Source organism: Fringilla coelebs (assembly GCF_963513975.1).
Source record: "Fringilla coelebs genome assembly, chromosome: 25".
NCBI lineage: Eukaryota > Metazoa > Chordata > Aves > Passeriformes > Fringillidae > Fringilla > Fringilla coelebs.
The window spans coordinates 2,452,189-2,469,446 of NC_140051.1; the positions used below are offsets into that span (position 1 = coordinate 2,452,189).

Below are 17,258 nucleotides of genomic sequence, written 5' to 3' on the forward strand. Positions count from 1 at the left end.
ATGGCCTACATTTCAGGTCTGCTTCCCTCCCTGCCTCCCGTGCAGTGCTCCAGGCAGGATGGGAAGGGTGGAGTGACCTGGTTAGACCCCTTCCCTGCCTCCCAATTCCCTGCTGGGGCTGCTCTCACCCTGCAAACGGCGAGGGAGGGAAACTCTTGTGGATTTTGAGGTTTTCTAGCAGTTTGTGGGTCAGCCCCGTGCTTTATGAGAAAGCTGCCTCTGATCCCTCAGCCTATTTGGCAAACATCCCTGCTCTCCCCCCTTTTCCCTCCCCTCTTCAAACTCTCCTCCCACCTGGATGCAACAGTAATTTGTATGTGAATGAGAGGGGAAAGGGTGTGGATGGAAAAAGCAGCATCTTCAGCCTTGCCTATCTGGTTTGGCTTTTTTATTTAGCGAGTCTAATGCTGCTTGTTTCCTGTTTATGGCCAGGGAAATGCAAAGGCGCAGCAATAAACTTTCACCTTCGCTGCTGGCAGCCTGCACGGGGACATCATCTGCCTCCTGACGGGCTGGGATGGTGGCCAGGGACAGATCCGAGTGACTCTGGCAAAATCTGCCTCCAGCCGGGGGCTGGGAGCGCTGCACCGGGAGAACGGGAGCCGCTCCTGCTGCCGAGCGGGGATCCTGCCCAGGTGCTGCGGTCTCCCCGGCCCTGCTGGGGCTTCGTTCCCCTTTAGGAAACTCGGGGTTGTTTGTTTTTGTAGCTGCTCTGGAGAGCCAGGTGTCTGGAGCTGAGCCCTGGGATAATGCTGCCTGCTGGAGAGCGCACAGGGATGGAGGGCTGATGGTTTTGGGAGGTGCCAGGGCTTGTGAGGGAGCTCAGGGAGCTGTGCAGCCAGCCACAGCTGCCTTCTGTGCAGAGAGCAGGGACCATGCACAGCTGCTGGAGCAGGGCAGGGAGGGCAGCACCTTCTTGGTCCAGGGAGGAATGCAGCAGCAGCTCTCCTCCTTCCAAGGAGGGAATGAGAGCTCCTCTGCGAGCCCTGCCTGCTCTCCAGAGCTGGAGGGGAAATATCCCCCTTGAAATGAAGCTCCCAGGTTTCTGTGCCCCTTGAAATGAAGCTCACAGGTTTCTGTCCCGCTTGAAGTGATGCTCAAAGGTTTATTTTCCCCCTTGAAATGATGCTCAGAGGTTTCTAACCCCCTTGAAATGATGCTCACAAGTTTTTGCCCCCCTTGAAATGAAGCTCCCAGGTTTTTGTCCCCCTTGAAATGATGCTGACAGATTTTTGTCCCCCTTGAAATGATGCTGACAGGTTTTTGTCCCCTTTGAAATGATGCTGATAAGTTTTTGTCCCCCTTGAAATGAAGCTCCCAGGTTTTTGTCCCCCTTGAAATGAAGCTCCCAGGTTTTTGTCCCCCTTGAAATGAAGCTCCCAGGTTTGTCCCCCTTGAAATGAAGCTCCCAGGTTTGTCCCCCTTGAAATGAAGCTCCCAGGTTTCTGTGCCCCTTGAAATGAAGCTCCCAGGTTTTTGTCCCCCTTGAAATGATGCTGACAGGTTTTTGTGTGAGCAGAGCTGGGCAGGATCTGCCTCTGCTCCCTACCCAAATGTGCCAGGCACTCTTCATGCCAGCAAAAGGCTGACCTTGCAGGACAGGCTGCCATTTGTTTATCAAACCTGTCATTATCATCAATCACATCAATCTGAAGCTGATCTGGCTGGGAGATTTGACAGAGTTTAGGACAGACAGGCAGGCACTGGGGAGCCTGAGCAGGACCCAGTTTCAGTGCTGGTTCTTTATTCCTGCTCTTTGCTGCCTTTGGCTCACCCCAGGCAGGGGATGCAGTGAGGATATGGATTTCCAGCAGCCTTCCTAGAAAGCCTTTCCAGCTGGGTCTGTTCACAATTCCTCCTTTCTAAAAGCAGGTCAAGCATCCTGTGTGCTACTGCCCTGCTCTGACAGGAGGTGCTGAAGGGGTTCCCTCCCCCCAGGACCTCCTTGTCTAACTCCTCTCCCTGCTCTGTTCACATCTGACAGTCCTTGCCCAAAGAAACTTTGATTTTGGAGGTTTGTGTGGGATTTCCAGCAGTTGCTTTGAGGCACGGGGGTGAGTTATGTCAGGGCTCCACAGCTGATGTCCTGTGGGCACAGATGTGAGAGATTCAAAGTGGGCAAACTGCACCTGAGATGTGAAATCCCTTTTCAGTGCCATTAATGAGCACCCTGACCTCGTTTGGTACCTTCCACCCACACGTCTGAGGGCTCTTTGCTGATGGGTTCAGCATCCCTGGGTGCCTCTGCAAGCTGGGGAGGTGTCCTGCAGACACAGCCCGGCTCCCTGGCTTTCCCCAGAGATGCTGAGCTCTGTGATTGCAGCTGGGACCAGGGGATGCTCCGTGGGCCACTTGCCCCTGGACATTGGGCTGGACTGAAAGCCAGGGGCTGCTCCCTGGCAGAGCTGGGTTATGGACTCCCATCCTCTGATTCATCGTCTTGTGCTCAACCACAGACGAGTTCTTCCTCCCCTCCATCCTTTTGAAGGTGCACAGGAGGGCCCAGCTCGCTGGGTAGTTTGTTATTAATATCTGGGATGCAAAACTCCCTGCACATTTAATTTCGCTCCACCAGGGCTTCCCTCCCCCCCGGGGATCTCTCTCACAGTTTTTCACTCTGCTCCCTGTTCCCACCTCCCCCTGATCTCATGTGCTCCCTGGATGTCATTGCTGTTCCTGCTTGGCTTTCTCCCCCGTGGGTAGCTCAGGTTTCAGTCTGCCCTCCAGATTTCCATCCCAGTCCTGTTTTGCCCTCCTCTCAAGGGGAGGTTCACATCCTGCTTCCTTCTCCCCTCTGGGGATCAATTCAGATTTCACTCTCTCTTCTCCCCGTTGCCCCAGGGGATCAGCCTAAGTCTTGCATCTGCTTTTCATCTCTTGAGCCTCCCCTGGCTGCAAATCAGGGCTGGCCTTGTACCTGCCTCACCTGACACTGCATCTAAGCTCAGCTCTGCCCTGGCCTTTCCCTTTTGAAGTCTCCCTGCTCTGTCCTAGGGACAGGCTGATTGCATAAATTTGTTTGTGTGCAGGTTCCTCATTGAAATGCAGCCCTTTGGGAAAGCATCAGAGAAAGCCCTGGCTCCAGGGAAAGTCCTCTGTGCCTAAATCTGGCCCTGCTTTGCTTAGGACAGATATGCAGAGGAACCCCTTCTTCAGGCTGGGTTTGTTCTGGCACCTCGGATGAGCTCGCTGGGAATGAGCTCCCAAACAGGCCAGGGGAATTGGGAGGGACAGGGGGATGCAATTAGGAGCCAGGATTTGGCCTTTTTAATTGTTTTTCTCAAGAGGTGGACTGAAACCACTGAATTAATTTGTTGACAACAGCCCAGAGTTGGGCTGCATTTTATCTGCTCCTTAACATCCAGCTGCAGTCCTTTCCCAAACTCCTGCTCTCCTGATTTTAAAGGGCAAACTTCATTTACAGCGTGGTCCCTACACCTGTCTCCTTGGCAAAACACCTGGGTGCAGCTGTTCCACATCTGCCTGAGAGGGAGAAACAGAGATCTTTGTGCAAATCCCCTGCTCATCCTTCAGGAAACGCTTTCTGTGCTCACCAGGGTCGAGCCCAGTTTCATAGATCTGTCTGAAGGGTCACAAAACTTGTTTTCCACACCAGAAGCTCAGCCCAAGGCAGGCTGTCCCTGGCCCAGCACCTTTTTTGAGGGCTGAGTGGCACGAACTGCTGTGCTGGATGTGACTCTCAGGGAGTCACCACTAATGAGGAGAAGGACTCAGAGAGTCCCTGAAGGTCTTTCATCTGCTGAGCTCTGAGAATTCCCCCCAAACCTGCACCACCCAGCCAGGGTGGGGCCCTGCACCCGTCCTGCACCTGGGCAGGTCCCAGCACACCGAGGGGAAGCTGATGTGTTCCCAGCAAGGCCTCTAATTTTGGACATCAGAGGGCATTTTCTCCCTCCCCAGAGGTGCTCCCTGTGAGATCAGTGGCTTTATCCAGCATTTTCTCCCTCCCCAGAGGTGCTCCCTTTGGGATCAGTGGCTTTATCCAGCATTTTCTCCCTCCCCAGAGGTGCTCCCTGTGAGATCAGTGGCTTTATCCAGCATTTTCTCCCTCCCCAGAGGTGCTCCCTTTGGGATCAGTGGCTTTATCCAGCATTTTCTCCCTCCCTAGAAGTGCTCCCTTTGGGATCAGTGGGTTTATCCAGCATTTTCTCCCTCCCTAGAAGTGCTCCCTTTGGGATCAGTGGGTTTATCCAGCAGGGACCCTCCTGGCTGCTTCCCCAGCCTGTGGAATTTGTGTGGGTTGGGAGCAGAGCTGGCTCTGAGCTCCCCCAACCCTTGGACTTCATCCCCCCAGCCACAAGGGAGCCCTGTGTGATGCTCTCCCATCTCCCTTTCTCTTTTGATCACCCTGCCTGGTGTGGTCATTGCAATCCCTCCAGCTGCTCTTCTCCTGCCAGCCCCAGCCTGATTCTCAGTTAATTCCTCCTAAAATGTGGTGGGGAGTGTGTCCCCACCAAGAGCCACCTGGGCAGGGTGGCACTGTCCCCATGGGTGACTCATCCAGGGGTACCCACACAGTGCCAGGTGTTGGCATTTGTCACTGCCAGGAGGCACAGAGAGTCCTGAACAGACAGAGATTCCTCCCCAAGGGCAAGGGATGCATGGAGGGGGGAGGAAAAAAAAAAAGGACATTTTTCATGCAGGGCAGATTCTCAGCCCAGAAAATCCCAATAAGGATTTTTGGAGTGGAACAGGAACGTGCTCGGGCTCCAGGGGACCTGTGTGAGCTTGCAGGAGGGCAGGGGAGAAGCCATGGAGTGGTGTGTGTGAAATCAGGGTGATAAGGAAAGGGGCAGGGATGCAGCCCAGGGTGGGAGCAGAGCAGATAAGCACGGAGGTGTAGGCAGAGGTGGAGTTCTGGAGAGGTTTGGGAGTTGGGCAAGTGAAATGTGGAGAGAGAGGTGCAGGGAGCAGTGCTGCAACCCACGGGAAGGCTGGGGCTGGGGGAGTCCTGGCAGGGAGACAGGGCAGGAATCCCAGCCTCGATGGTGGGGAAATCCTTTCCCATGCTTGGAGGGGAGGTTCTGGGTGCCCTGAGCGAGCAAACGGCATCTCCTGTAAATCTGCTCCCACTTTGGGATGGTACCACGTGCCTGGGATCCCTGCTGAGAGGGAAGGTGCTGGAAGTTGCTGTTTCAGTATCTTTCCAGCAGTTCTGTGCCCCTGAGAGCCCCCGGGGGCTCTGTGCCCCCCGGGCTGTGGGGCAGGACCCTCCCACCTGAGCAGGTGTCACCCTGAGCGCGGCCAGGCAGGGCAGGTGCTCTTCCCACCTCTGCTGTGGTTCTCCTCTCCCTGTGCCACAGGTGATCATTTGAGGTTCAGCACAGCAAGGGGGGGACTTCTCTCTCTTCCCTGTTTGTTTGGAAGCAAAAATTCCAGGGAAGAGCTGTACCAGAGAGCCCACAAGAGCTGCCTGTGGCTGTGTTTGTTTTCTCCTGTCGAGTGTGCAGCTTGGTTGCTCCTAAAGTTTTGCCTTCCCACCCCTCCTTGGACTCCAGCACAACCATTGCCATCCCAAGCTAAGCTGAGGATAAACCCTATCAGATCACACCTCAATTAATAAACTCCAAGGCCTTGTGGAGGGTGATGCAGGTGTGCTGAGGTTTGGGATTGCATCTGAATTTGCCATGGCTGAGCTTTAGGACAGAGCCTGTTTGGGAGTTGATCCCACGCTGGATTCCTTTCTGTCACAGCTTCCAAAAATCCCCAGCCTTCAGTGGGATATAAACGTTGCAGGGTGAATTTCGTGGCGTTGCCATAAAGGTTTTCTGCCTTCTTTCCAGGTGGCTGTTAAGCTGTATGTGCAGGATAGTACATGTGGAAATAGTAATTGCAACCCCATTATTATTATTATTATTGCCATAATTTATTATTAGTGTGTTTTTTATTTTATGGGGCCCACGTGCGCGGGTAATTCACGGCGGAGCGCTTACGCCATCCCAAGGTGGGAAGGCTCAGGGAGCTGCAGGAGCCTTAGATCCAGCTCAGTGCCTGTTTCCAGCTTAAATCCTCCTCCCTGAGCCCCAGGCAAAGGGTTTTGGGGCAGCTCGAGGCAGCCCTGCTGTGCTGAAGGCACTTTGGGGTGACTCCAAGCGTTTTGGGGTGACTCAGAGCTGTTCCTTTTCACCAGACCCTCTGTGTGTGCACCTGATCCTCATCTCCCCTCTCTCTGCGGGGCTGGGAGTGAGTCAAACTCTTAAACTCGGCTCTGGCTGTGAGATAAGGCAGATGTGGAGGCAGATAAATGTGTTTCAAAGAGGTCACTGGCTGAATAGGAGCTTCACAACAAATGGGGGTGTCTCCATCTCCCACTGATGCGGTTCCTGCCTGATAACTGGGGCTGGAGAGGGCTGCCAGGGCTGGGATGGGACAGATCCAGACCTGGATTTGGGAGATTTGAGGCTCTGAATTGGTGGCTGAGTGAGGAGGATGATGGAGCACTGTGTGTGTGTCACAGCAGGAGCTCATCCCAAGGAGGGCTCTGATAGATGGGGGAAACATTGAGATTATCCCTAAATTGGGATTCCCCATGGAGGGCTCCAGCTCAGCCAGTGGGATCCAACCACCAGCCCACGGAATCTGAAGGGAATAGCAGCAAGCAGGGCTGCTGAGGTGAGAATCTTCCCAATTTCCCAGTTTTCCAGAGCCCTCCAAGATGTCTGCAGGATGTTTTCACGAGCCGAGCGTTTGCCAGAAGTTCACAGATCAGTTACAAAACAGATGTACCTTTCTCTTTTCTTTTTTTTTTTTTTTCCTCTCCCCTTCTTCCTACTGGTAAGGAAGAGTTTGTGCAGTAATTGCAGGCAGGTTGGGAGATGTTTTCTTCATAATTCTCCTTCTTATGAAATGTTTATGAAACACCTTCCACAAATCAGTTACGCAAGCGGGCTCCGGAGCTTTGATCATTTTCCATCACCCTCAATGTGTTTCTTAGTTTGTTTTGCTTTTTGTTTTTGTGTTTAGGCCAGAGATAGGTAAGAAACCATCCATCCTCGCAGCTGTTCAAGCCAACTTCGGAAGGGACTCTCTCTTTTCCAGCCAGTCACCCTTCCCGTGTTTTTCACGCGGCTTGCTCGGGGGCTGACCCTGTTTCGAGGCTGTGAAAACATCCAAACATCCACTTGAGATTTGCAAGTGTGATTCCTGCCCTGGCCCAGAGGAGCTCCCGTGCCTCCAGCTGCCGTTACCTGCTCCCAGCCCTGCCCTGGGCCTCCCCTCGGGCCCCAAAGGGAGGAAGGTGCTGGAGGTTCACAGCCAAGAGCCCCCACACCTCACCCCAGCCCTGGGGATTTGCGGGTCCTGCTCTTTGCCCTGCTCGTTTTCCCTTGGGATGGTTTGGGGTGGAGGATCATCCCACTGCAACCCCTTGCTGTGGGCAGCAAAGCTTCCACCAGACCAGGCTGCTTTCCTTAAATACTGTGATTTTTTTCTGAGTAAAATTCAGTGGGAATGAAGTCTCTCCATGACTTCTCATTCCCCTTTCCCCATCCATGATCACCCCATAAAACCAAGATCCTGAGCAATCCCTGTGGGATCTGCTCCTGCTTTTACCCAAATCACTGCTTCTCACTTGCAATATTTCAGTATTTTCAAATACCCCCACGAGGTGATTCTCTGAGGATTTCATCATTTCAACCTCGGTTTTTTTTTGGGGTTCATCAAGGAAAACTCTTCCCATATTTGCAGGCATTTTCTGCAAATCTGAGGCAGATGCACTGGGAAAGGAGGAGGCAACTCCTCCCCTCGTTTTATTAATTTGAGATTTACATTATTTTAAGGGAGTCTCATGATATTGAGTGGCCTCGCCCACAATGTGTGTGGTTTTTTGGGGTTTTTTGGGGTTTGGTTTTTTTTTTTTTTAATGTACACTTGGCAATATTGCCGGTTTAGCCAGGGAAAGAAACCAAAAGAGCTGGATTTGCATAAACCATCCCCAAAGTTTTGGATAGACCCCGACCTCCTAATCAACAATTAGCCAGCTGCACAGAGGGAAGAGGAAGAGGAGGGTGAGGTAAATTTGAGCCTAAACCCGATGGAAATAGGTGCGAGGGGGAGAAGGATTTGTCAAGAAGGAGCCGCGGGTTCCCGCCCACTGCGCAGGAGGGAGAATTCCAGGGCCGGGGGAAGGAGCAGTGGGAGATGTTGTTGTTGTTTTTGAGTCGGGAGCCGGTGCTCTGCCAAACCCACCTCCCGTTCTCACATCCAGCCATGCCGGGATGCAGCTACACACCCCTTTGTGCCTGGAGCGCCGCCAGCTCGTCCCGCTTGGCAGCTGCAAAAATTGATTTCAGTTTGGAAATGGCTCGTGCCTCTTCAACACCCCACTGCCAGCGGGATCACGGCTCAGGCAGGATCCGCAGCCCGGCTCTCTGAGACGCCAAAAACTTCAATTCCTTGGGACTGCTCAGCCTTGGATGAAGCAGACAAACGTTAATTTTGAAATTTTTTTTAAATAACTTTTTTTCAAGACTATTTTTTTTCCATATTTGCCTCCAATGGATTCTTTTTAATGCCAAGAAGCACGTGCCTGGAGTGACTGGATGGCTCAGGGGTAACGGGGTGTCCTCCTGAGCCTTTTTCCTGACATTCAGCGGCTTATCGCTGCCGATAGCGATCGAGAAGATCTTTCCACCTGATTTTTCTTTTTTTTTTTTTGCCCTGCCAGCCTAAGAGGGATGATCATGCCAACCTGAAAGGTAGGAAAGAGCTGGAATTCATAGCATGTCTACCTCTTGCTGCAAGGAGCTGGGAGTATTGCAAAACGAGTTTCGGCGGTGTCCAGAGCTGGAGTTGTAATGAAAGGGGGTGTTGTAATCGCCTTCCCTCCGAGCAGCACCTTCCAAAACGCAGAGGGGAACGTTGCAGCTCCCTTTTCTGGAGCTGTTGAGCTTCTTGTGATCCATTTTCCTCCTTTTCTCCTCTCGTGGAGATCCGTCAAAGCTTGGACTTGCTGGTTGTAGAGATCCCTTCCAACTGAAATTATTCCCTGTGTTTCTTTGCTTTGCTCAAGTGGGCAGAAAAGCCCCTTTGACCCCAAAATATTCGCTTGGGATGGGGTTTGTGGAGCTGGATTTCTTGTCCCCCTCTGCTGGCAGGAGGTTGTAGGGCCTCAAGGCCCCATCAGTGGGGCAAAGACCCTGCTCACCTTTGGGGATGTGGGGTTTGGGAGGGATCTGGGGATGCTCACTCGAGTCAGGATGAATCTTCAGGAGTTTCAAGTTGTGTCCTTTGTAGAGTCCTCCTGGTTTTTCCAGTTTTTGGGAATTAGAGGCTCTTCTTGCCATGATGAGGAATAACCCTTGCTCAGGGGTGAGAAAAGGTTCGGGTCAATCTTTTCTTGGAGGACAGTTCTGGATCTTTTACCTGTCCCCTGTGCATGGACACTCCTCACTCACCTTTCAGGAATTTACCTAAAAACTTCCAAAATCCTCCCCTCCCTCCTGTCCCAGTCAGCACTACCAGAAGACTTCAGCTACTACAGGAATTGGAACAGATTTTTATTATTACTATTTCTTAATAAATTAATTTTTAAAAATGTATTAGCAAAGGTAGAAATGAACATGGAGGTTGTGGAATAAACAAGAAACAAGGATTCAATTCTGGTCCCATTGTATTCTAAGAATGTGGATTTTAAAATCATTATTTTCTTGTGGAGACAAGAACTTTGCAAGAACATTCAAGTAGCTCAAAAAGGCCACTGGACACCTGTGAGGTTTCCCAGTTATTTTCCCACAGATTGTAACTGAGGAAGGAGATTTCCCTTGCAATTTCTTGTTGCTTTTTGGTAGAAACGGAACAAATTAATTTGGTGCCTGTAGTTCTGCATTTTCAATTCTGGGAGGTTACTCTGCTTTTTTGAGGTCTTTTCCTCCATGACCCATCCTTTCCCATCCCCTTGTACCATTCTCTGTTTCCTGCAGGGAATAAAGAGAGGTTTCCCATGTCCAGTCCTCCTATCGGATTTGCTTCTTGTCTTCGTTAAAATTCCACAAAAGGCTTTAAACTTTGAAAAGCTGCTTGAAATTGGTTGTTTTCCTAAAGTGTTTTAATTGAGCAAAGTGCTTGGCAGAGCAGGAGAACTGTCCATGGGATAGAGTGGGGAGCAGGAGTGTGGAAAAACCGTGATTTTCAACGATGGAAACGGCAGAGAAATCCCTGAGAGGAGCCTCCTGCAGCCTCTTGGATCCCAGCTGCCCACTGCTCAATCCCTGCTCCCTAATTCCACAATTCTTTTGCTCTTTTGCAGATTAAAACCGAGGATCTCAGCGACTCCTTGCAGTCTGCCATCCCCCCTCGGTCGGGGCACCTCGTGCAGGGATCATCCATGATGCCAGGGAGCCAAATTGCAGGGGTGAGTGACCTGGCTGCCCCTGGATCCCAGGGAAAGGGGCTGCTCCTGACCCCCTCCCCAAATTCCTGTGGCCAGGGAGGGTGAGGAACACTGAGCTGGAAAAGTGAATCCTCATCTTCCTCCTGGGCTTTTCCTTGTGGGTTCAAGGTTAGGCTGGACACGTGCTGGGGTGAGATTTCCTCTGAGGGTTTGAAACCACCCCATGGTCAGGAAATCCCTTGGACTGGAAATAATTGGAGGCTGAGACAGCACCGTGGGGAAGTGTCTGATAATGTTTGCCCTGCTCTCCCTCATTCATGAGTGTCTGGTTAATGCCATTGCTGGAGATAGGGTTCTAGACCAGATGAACTCCTCATCTCAGCCTCTCGTTGCCTCAAATTGATTTACACCAGGGGAGAAATTAATTCCTCCAGGGAATTTTATTTTATTTTTTTTTCCTAAGGTAAAAAATGTGGAGTTCAGCACTTAACTCTTGGTAAATTCTAGTGGGGGTTGGATGCCAGGCAGCCACACAGGAATCCTTTCCCTCCTCCTTTCACAAGGTGTTCAGATCCATGATGCAATTTAGGGACTCTTCAGTCCCCCCAGTCTTCAGAACAGAACAGTGCTGTGGGAAGCAGTGTTGGTGAGCTGGGACAGCAATTTGCTGAGTGATTTCAGGCAGTTCACTCTGGAAATGCTTTGAAGAAACTGAAATCCAAGAGGTTTCACTGTCCTAGTAACCAGAGCTTGATTGCCTCAAAAATGTCTTTATCAGGAGTTAACTTTTCCAGGGAAAAGCAGACACTTCTCCACATGGATGTCTCTGTATGCACCCAATTCTTCTCCTATGCTTGAAACTTTTGGACCTGCAGCCCCCAAATTCCCCAAATTCAGTGAGAATTCTTCTGCACCTGTAACCTTTGGATCTCCAGCTCAAAAATGTCACCAAGAGTTAACTTTTCCAGGGAAAAGCAGACAATTCTCCACATGGAGGTCTCTGTACGCACAAAAAATTCTCTTACACCTGAAACTTTTTGACCTGCACCCTCAAAATACCGAAATTCAGCATGGATTTGTGAGGAGATGCTGCATGAGGAGCATAAATCCTTGAGTTTTATTGTTCCCTCTGCTTTTTTCTGCAGGACATGAGCTCTCTCCACACCCTGCAGCAGCTGGTGTTGCTTCCTGGGCACATGCAGTCAGTCCCACAGTTCCTTCTGTCCCAGTCTCAGGCAGGACAACAAGGTAAGAGAAGGAAAAGCTGAGATGATTCCTTTTTTGGGATTACCTAAAAACAGAGGCCAGGCAGGATTAAGGACATAAAAAGCAGTTCTATTTATTGAAAGGCCTTTTGATACATTTAGGGTAGATAAAACCCACCCAAAATGGAGAATTGGTCATGGTTTCACACTTTTATAAGTTTGGTCCATTTGCATTTTGGGGGTGAATCTGCCAATTCCAGCTCCAGCTAATGAAGTCATTGACCCCAAGTTTGCTGCCCCAACTCCCTTTTGTTTCCATCTCTCAGCCTGAGGCAGTGAGGTGTCCTTGATTGCCAGGCCTGGGGAGGAATTGTTGTGTCTGCCCAGAATGGGGAAGCAGCAGCTCCCACTGTGTGTGGAGTTTGGAGTTCTGCACTAAAGAACTGCAGAGTTACAGATAGAGGGAAAATATAATAATATACTATTATTAAATATAATTTATTATTATTGGTGGTGGTAGTAGTAGTATTAGTATTAAATGCAACATCATCTCTTTCAAATAGATGGAAAATAGAAAAGCTGAACTCCTGGAGAGGAATTGTTGTGTTTGCCCCAAATGGGACAGCAGCAGCTCCCACTGTGTGTGGAGTTTAGAGTTATAACCTAAAGAACTGCAGGATTACAAATAGATGGAAAATACAATAATATACTATTATTAAATATAATTTATTATTATTTGTGGTAGTAGTAGTAGCATTAGTATTAGTATTAAATGTAATATCATCTCTTTCAAATAGATGGAAAATAGAAAAGCTGAACTCCTGGAGAGGAATTGTTGTGTCTGCCCCAAATGGGACAGCAGCAGCTCCCACTGTACCTGGAATTTAGAGTTACACACTAAAGAACTGTAGGGTTACAAATAGATAAAAAAATATAAAAATATCAATCGCCAAATATAAAAGACAAGGCGACAGAGATGGATAAATATTTAAAACGCTCCGTTCCGGTGGATGTGGGGTTTTCCCAGGGCGATGCTGCCTGGGAAATGATCCCAGCCCGGGATGATCCCGGTCCGTGCGGGAGATGCTGCTGGCCCCGGAGCCTTGCGCGCTCCTCGGGTGCCACCTTGGGGCCAGCAGCGATCCCAGCCTGGAATTCCGGCGGAGCAGGGAAGGAGCTGCTCCCTCCCGCTCCTCCTTAATTCCAGAAAGCTCCTCGGAGCTCGGGCCGGTCCTTTGGAGGGAGGGGAAGTGCAGGGAAGGAGCAGCTCTGGGATGGGAGGAAGAGGTTTGGGTGTTCCACAGGGCAGGAAGGGACTCCCTGCTCCCAAAATCAGCACCGAGGACTCGCTCCAGGCTTGATAAACTCCCTGCAATTCTGTTTTTACCCCCAATGTTCTTACAGCATCTCTCCCAGCCCGGGGATGGAGGATGTTTTGGGCTTTAGTTCATAACCTGGCAGATCCAAGGGGGGGGGTTTGGATCCTTTGATTTATCCCAGCACAGAGCTCCCTCCACATGAACTGAAATTCAGGATTATAACATTAAATCTCTGCAGCTTGAACCCACTGGTTCACACACTCCAAAAGTGAGTGGGGAATTTATTTCTTCCTGACAAGATATAAATTCTCCTCTCTGCCAAATGACACTGATGGATAAAGATACTTGATGTACATTTACAAATAATTTTGAATTTGTTAGTTTGAAGTACGGTCAGGACAATCTATTCCTTGCTGCCTTGCTTTTATTCATGAATAATAAACATCTTTTACTGCAAAGCAGAACTTGCTGCCTTTGATAGATTGGAATTTATCTGTTCAGGGACTGTTTTTTGGCAGCTATGTTTGCATGTCACCCCTTCCAGTTCCAGGCTTGACCAGGATTGGATATTCTGGCCAGGAGCTGGATTTTTGTGCAGGACAATTCCCTTTGCATGGCTGATTGCCAGGGTTTAATGATCCTTTTGCCACATGCGTGCACAGCCAGTGGGGAGTGAAAATGGAAAGGAATTTGGTTCAAGTGGAGTCTTCTTCCTCCTGAAACAAGGCAGAAAATATTCCAGAATTGTCCCTGAGGCCATCAGGGAATGCTCTGAGTGTCTCCTGATTTTGGACTGTGGGTCCATAAATGGATTTTGTGGCCAAAGGGGCTCGGCCAGGGGCTGAGCCTTTCCAACAGGGACATGAATTTGAATTTGGTTGTGTTCTGAAGCTGTCAGATAAATTCCCAGCTCTCATTCCTCATTCCCTGTAAAACCCAAACTCCTGAGTCAGGGGTGGGAGAGTCTGTAGAGGTAGGAATGAACAGCCACAGTGATTTTGGGAACCCTGTCAGCCTAAACATTGCTGCTGAAATCTTCATCTCAGCTGTCAGACCGGTGATTCCTGAATCCAGCCCTTCATTTCCCTCGGAGCTGGAGCCGAGGTGTTCAATCATGATTTTAAAGACTCCAAATGACAGAGCATCTGCCATGTCCCAAGGCAAAGCCATTGCAGTGATTAATTACCTGCACTGCTAAAAATGTGCACCTCATTACCAGCCTGGATTTGAAATTTGAATTTGTTCCAGCGTTGGGGAAGGCTTATTCCAGCCCCAGCCCAAGTAAATAAATGGGATTGTGCACATCAGATCTAAATTAAATAAGAAAAGGCAGAGAGAGAGGGGGCAGTGATTGATTCTGGAGATTATCTGTTTTTCTTTTTATTAGCAGAAGTCCATAAATTTCTGTGGATCTCCCTGTAATTGTCAGTTATAATCAATTAAATATATTGACTGCTCTGAGCAAGGTTATAAATCCTCACTAAATTCTATAGGTTTCACTCACAATGGACTTGAAACCAACTAAATTTCTAGGGAACTACACAACCTAATCCTGTAGGACATTCCCTCTAAGAGATATAGGCTTGTACTCGGCAGTTTGTCAACAAAACAATTACACACTCTCCATAAATCCCAGTTTTTGTTGGATATATGGATTTCCCTTCTTTCTTCCTTTCATCATTTCGTGTCAGCTCCGACGGTCTGAAAGAAATTCAATTTATTTGAAATACAGTAGGGTAGGAAAGAAGGGGTCAGATGGCTTCCAAATGACATTTGAAAATGAAATGTGGAATTGAGAGCAGAGTGGGAGGGCTCACAAGATTAACTGGAGGATCAGGGCTTTTTTCAGCAAGATCAAGTGGCTGAAAGTTGGAGTCACAAGGGCTTACGTTGGAAATAAGATGTCCATTTTTCTAAGAGCTACAACAATTAAGAACTGAGTGAAATCCCCAGGAAGGATGTAGAAAATTCTCTGCTGCTTGGCACCTAAAATCAAGATTAGAGGTCTCTACAATGCCTGAGCGTGATGAGTGACACGCAGGGATCAGCAAACGAGATATTTCACTTCTATCATTATTGCAATGATCCCTTGCAGGTTAAAAAGCCACGGGAAGAACCTTTTCTTCCTCATAATCCACTCAGAGCCAGACACGTCCCTAAGGGCTGAAATTCTCATATTTTGGGCAAGAAATACCAAATGGAGCTTTCCTGGGGGTGCTCACTGACCACACATGTCTCCTTTTTATCTCCTCAGCTCTGCAGCCAAACCTCCTCTCCTTCCCTCAGCAGCAGGGCAGCCTCCTCCTCTCCCAGCCTGGACCCAGCCTGGCCTCCCAGGTAAGGACACACCTGAGGGCGTGGCAAACTCCCCCTGCTGCTGCAGGGAGGGCAGGTGGCCCTGGGAACTCTCTGGTTTCCTGTCCCTGTGACTCTGAGCATCTTTTTTGGGGTGTTTTGGGCAGGCTGTGGGTCGCTCTGGCCTGCCTGGCTCCTCGGTTGAGCCCCACCTGGACGTCCCCCAGCACTTGCAAGTGGCAAAGCACCTGACCCCAGCAGGGGCTTCCGAGGAGCCCAGCGACCTGGAGGAGCTGGAAAAGTTTGCAAAGACTTTCAAACAAAGGAGGATCAAGCTGGGGTTCACGCAGGTGAGAGGGAGGGGGGGATTTGGGGCAGAGCTGTGGATGAAGGAAAGGCTGGATTAGGGAAATTTGGGTTATTGGGTTATATCCATATAGGTTAATTTGGGTTATTTTTGGTTATTGGGTTATATCCATATAGGTAAATTTGGGTTATTGGGTTATATCCATATAGGTAAATTTGGGTTATATTGGGTTATAATCCATATAGGTAAATTTGGGTTATTTTGGGTTATATCCATATAGGTTAATTTGGGTTATTGGGTTATATCCATACAGGTAAATTTGGGTTATTTTGGGTTATTGGGTTATATCCATATAGGTTATTTTGGGTTATTGGGTTATGTCCATATAGGTTAATTTGGGTTATATTGGGTTATATCCATATAGGTAAATTTAGGATATTTGGGGTTATTGGGTTATATCCATACAGGTAAATTTGGGTTAATTTGGGTTATTGGGTTATATCCATATAGGTTATTTTGGGTTATTTTGGGTTTTTGGGTTACATCCAAATACACCAAGAGACAAACCCTTGCCAGCACCTCACCACCATATCCTTGATGTCTGCACCTTCTCCTGTGTGCAGGGGTGGGGGCAGATTCCTGGGGGGAATAAATCCTCTTTCCCTGGCAGGCAGGTCATGGAAACAAGGCTGAAGCTATCCTGGAAGCAGCCTGAGGGGAAGTTTAGGCTACAAGAGGAATAAATCCTTCACTGGAAGAATGATTGGGCTCTGGAATCACCTGCCCAAGGAGGTGGTGGGGTCACTGGATGTGGCACTCAGTGCCATGGTTGATTTGATGAGGAGGTGTTGGGTCATAGGTTGGACTTGATGATCCCAAAGGTCACAGAATTCACAGAATCACTGGGTTGGATGAGACCTTCAAGATCATCGAGTCCAACCCAGCCCCAACACCTCACCCAAACCCTGGCACCCAGTGCCACATCCAGGCTTTGTTAAACACACCCAGGGATGGGGACTGCACCACCTCCCCGGGCAGAACATTCCAGAACTTTATCACCCTTTCTGGAAAAATCTTCTTCCTAATATCCAACCTAAATTTCCCTTCATGCAGCTTGAGAGCCCCTTTCCAGGCTGGTTAATTCTGTGCCTCTGTGACTCTGCTGGGGCTGGGACAGCTGGGAGGGGTCTCCCTGTGCTCAGTGTGGGGTTTGGGTGTCCCCTGGCAGGGGGACGTTGGCCTGGCCATGGGGAAGCTCTACGGGAATGACTTCAGCCAGACCACCATCTCCCGCTTCGAGGCGCTCAACCTGAGCTTCAAGAACATGTGCAAGCTCAAGCCCCTGCTGGAGAAGTGGCTCAGTGATGCAGGTGGGTGACATCAAGGCAGAGATGGCACTGATGCCTTGTAAAGGCTGGGCTAGAGCAGAGGCTGGGCAGAGCTAAAGAATAAAGCAGGGATTTATCTTGGGGAGCACAGGAGCCCAGCCAGGGCTGCACCCAAGGTGAACCAAAATGGTCCCAAAGTGAGCCCAAAATGGTCCCAAAGTGAACCCAAAATGGTCCCAAAGTGAACCCAAAATGGTCCCAAAGTGAACCCAAAAAGAGCCTAAAGGTGAACCCAAAACGGCCCCAGAATAAACCCGAGAGGAACCAAAATGGCCCCACAATGAGCCCAAAATGAGCCCAAGATGAACCAAATGAGCCCAAGGTGAACCAAAATGGTCCCAAAATGAACCCAAGGTGAACCAAAATGGTCCCAAAATGAACCCAAGGTGAACC

The 17,258-nt window shown here is 49.6% G+C and overlaps 1 protein-coding gene across 1 annotated transcript in view; it reads left to right on the top strand.

The window, feature by feature from the left end:
• Positions 1-17,258, top strand: part of POU2F3 (POU class 2 homeobox 3) — a gene marked incomplete at its 5' end in the record, with an annotated part of 50,622 nt that overhangs the window by 24,429 nt on the left and 8,935 nt on the right. Inside the window, 5 exons of the mRNA XM_084221489.1 lie at positions 10,268-10,372; positions 11,497-11,599; positions 15,130-15,212; positions 15,338-15,520; positions 16,706-16,847. Of these exons, the coding sequence (XP_084077615.1) occupies positions 10,268-10,372; positions 11,497-11,599; positions 15,130-15,212; positions 15,338-15,520; positions 16,706-16,847 (616 nt within the window). The remainder of the gene's footprint in view (positions 1-10,267; positions 10,373-11,496; positions 11,600-15,129; positions 15,213-15,337; positions 15,521-16,705; positions 16,848-17,258) is intronic.